Source organism: Rhea americana, unplaced genomic scaffold, assembly GCF_003343005.1.
Source record: "Rhea americana isolate MKP2758 unplaced genomic scaffold, rheAme1 scaffold_673, whole genome shotgun sequence".
NCBI classification, from domain to species: domain Eukaryota; kingdom Metazoa; phylum Chordata; class Aves; order Rheiformes; family Rheidae; genus Rhea; species Rhea americana.
The window spans coordinates 28,912-31,577 of NW_028186838.1; the positions used below are offsets into that span (position 1 = coordinate 28,912).

The window sequence follows — 2,666 nt, forward strand, 5'->3', positions numbered from 1 at the left end:
CCGCACGGCTACGCCAGGCCAGGCGGCGGGGGCGGCTCAAGGCACGGGCGGCTCGGCCCTGCCGAGGCACGCAGGGCCCCGGGAGCTCGGCACCCCGCCGGAGGGAAGCAAGGCTCTTTACCTGTCCTGGCACTCCTCTTTCTGGTGCCTCTCCAGAAGGGAACGCGGGAACTGCTGCATGCAGAAGCCGCACTCTGACGGCAGCTCGCTCACTGCTTTTTCCACAGCAAGGTTTCGGCAGCACAGGCTCTTACTGATCTCACACCGGCAATTTGGGCAAGTGGCCTGTTCCTCCTTCAGCCGAGCGTCTGCTAGGAGGTGGATAAAACAGCCAGCGCACATCAAGTGGCCATTGGTACACTGCGGAAGAGGAAAGGGAAATAAAGCTTCAAACATCTCGCATGAACGAACACAGCAGAGGTTTGCTCTACTCCTCCCTCGTGGAGGCGCTACATTCTGCGCTTTAATGCGGCGGAAACCAAGTCTTACTTTCACAAATGCATTATTTTTGCTTTTTCTTTTAAAAAAAATAAAAATGGTATGGTGGTGCCTGGGCTGACTGATGTGAGAGATCAGAGCAAAACAGTGGGGGGTTTTTGTGCAAATGCAGAAAGGGCACCAGGTCAATCAGAAATCTATTCCAGCACACGGACAGCTTAAAGCAGTTTTCTTCGTTTGGCCAGAGCTGAGAGTGGGACAGAGCCAGGCCAGCAGGAGGCTGCAGCGAGACCCCGTTAAACAGGGCTCCTCACTAAGCGCGCTCCGGCCCTAGTCAACGCCGGGAATCCGGGAGAGCTTCGCTCCCGCCAGGCCTGCGCTTGGGGGCACCACCGGGCCGGGGAGGGCCGCGAGCGCCGTGCCCGGGATCCCCTCCCGCGCGAGCGCCGGCGTTAGCTTCGCTGAAGCACGGAGAGCATTAGACTTAAAGCCACGAACCCCAGAGAAAGTCACGGCAGCACTTTTACCCCGCTCTCCTCGAGGCCGGCTTGAAAGCCCCGCAGGCCTCCCAGCTGCCTGCGCGTGGCGACCCCCGAAACCCCGAGAGCGGAGGGCTGCGTCCCGCCGGCCAGCGCTCCCGGCGCGGCATCGGCCCTCCTCACAAGGGCGCCCCGTCCTCCAAAACCACGCCGGCAAGCGGCGTCTTGGGGCTGACCGAGCCCCCAGTCCCGCCACGGCGGCGGCGGCAGAGCCGGCGAAGAGCCGAGCGGGATCCTCTCCTCGGGGCTCGGGGGTCTGCAAGTCGCAGCCGGCGGGGAGCGGCTGCCCTGGGGCATTTTCTGCCTTGGAAACTCAGCTCTTCTCCCCCGGCTCAGTAACCGGGGTCACCGCAGCAACGAGGTGAGTCAAAGACACCCCAGTTGCAGGGAAGGGGGCAGCCTCAGCACGAGGCCCGGGCGGGCCAGGGCGCCGGGCGCACCCTCCTGCCCCGCGGGCCCCGCGCTGCGATCCCCTGCCTCCCGCGAGGGCACGAAGTTCCTGCCGAGCATCTAAAGCAGCGCCGCTATTCTGGGCAGGCAAAACAAGCCACTGATCACAGAGATAGGCTGGCACTGCTCTCGCGAGGAAGCCGCGTCGCTCGGTCCCGCGGCACGTAAGCCGCCGCCGCCTCCAGCGGGCGCGGGGACGCGGGCAGAGCTGCGCCGGCGAGGAGCGCGGCGCCAGCCGGCCAGGCCCGGGCACGCACGGGCTCGGGGCAGCGCTCTCCTCCCGCCACGGGCCTCGGCCAACACCCGCCTGCTCTTGCATCAGGCCGGACGCGGCTCGTCTCGCCCGCGCGCCGACGCCGACTCACAACCCAGGGGCTCTACCGCGCTGACGCCGTGATTACAGGTGACCTAGAAACGCAAGCTGCGTTCTGCCCTCTCTGCTGCTTTAGCATAAAATCCTAATCCAGAGTTTTCCGCTCATCTCTTACGTCAAAAATATCAGGGAAATAAATCCCTCTCTAGCCTTGCTTCCTACGGAAGAGGCTTACGTGGCTGCACGCCCTCTCGCAGCGAAGCCCCGGGAGCCGCTCCAGAGCCAGCCGTGCTTGGCGGCAGGCGAGCAGCCGAAGGCAGGCACGTGCCCAAGAGGCTCGCGCGAACCCGCGGGCGGCAGAGGACCGAAACCCGAGCGAAGGCTCCCCGGGAGGAGGAGGTAGGCGAACTTGGCTGTCGCAAACGCCGTTTGGCAGCGCCCAGCCGGCCGGCACCGAACGAGCCACCGCGCTAGAGCAACAGCGTCGCCGCTCAGCGGGTCGCAGCAGACAAGCGGTGGGACGCGGGGGGAGAAGGAAACAACCTCTGTCACAGACCAGCTTGTGCGCCCGAGCCCTCTGCCAGACGGAGGGCTTCTCCGTGCTCCTCCATCAACAGCCTGTCGGCTCTCCCAAGAACAGCTCTCCTCTCCRGAGTTTTACAGRGGAGAGGAAGTAAAAAGCCCACTTCTCTTCCCAGCCCTTGGCTTCAATCTCCTCAYGTGACAACTCTTAGAGCAGCTCCCCAGGCTACTGGCAAAACAACAGAGGATTAGCGCTGATGTTCCTTAAGAAGGACTGTGAGAAAGTTCCYGCGCGCTGGATGAAGAGGAGACCTGATGCGAAGGACGTGGAGGGAGAACCAAGCTCTCCCAGTTCCCACTTCACGGGATTGAGGGCAGCTAGCAAGTCAGGAACAGGACACAGG

General features: G+C 63.6%; 1 protein-coding gene across 1 annotated transcript in view; it reads right to left on the minus strand.

Moving 5' to 3' along the window:
• ZFTRAF1 (zinc finger TRAF-type and ring finger containing 1) overlaps positions 1-407 on the minus strand; it is a 6,062-nt gene extending 5,655 nt beyond the window's left edge. The window contains exon 1 of the mRNA XM_085321000.1: positions 122-407. Within this exon, the coding sequence (XP_085177126.1) occupies positions 122-396 (275 nt within the window). The 5' untranslated portion in view covers positions 397-407. The remainder of the gene's footprint in view (positions 1-121) is intronic.
• Between the last annotated feature and the right edge of the window lie 2,259 nt (positions 408-2,666).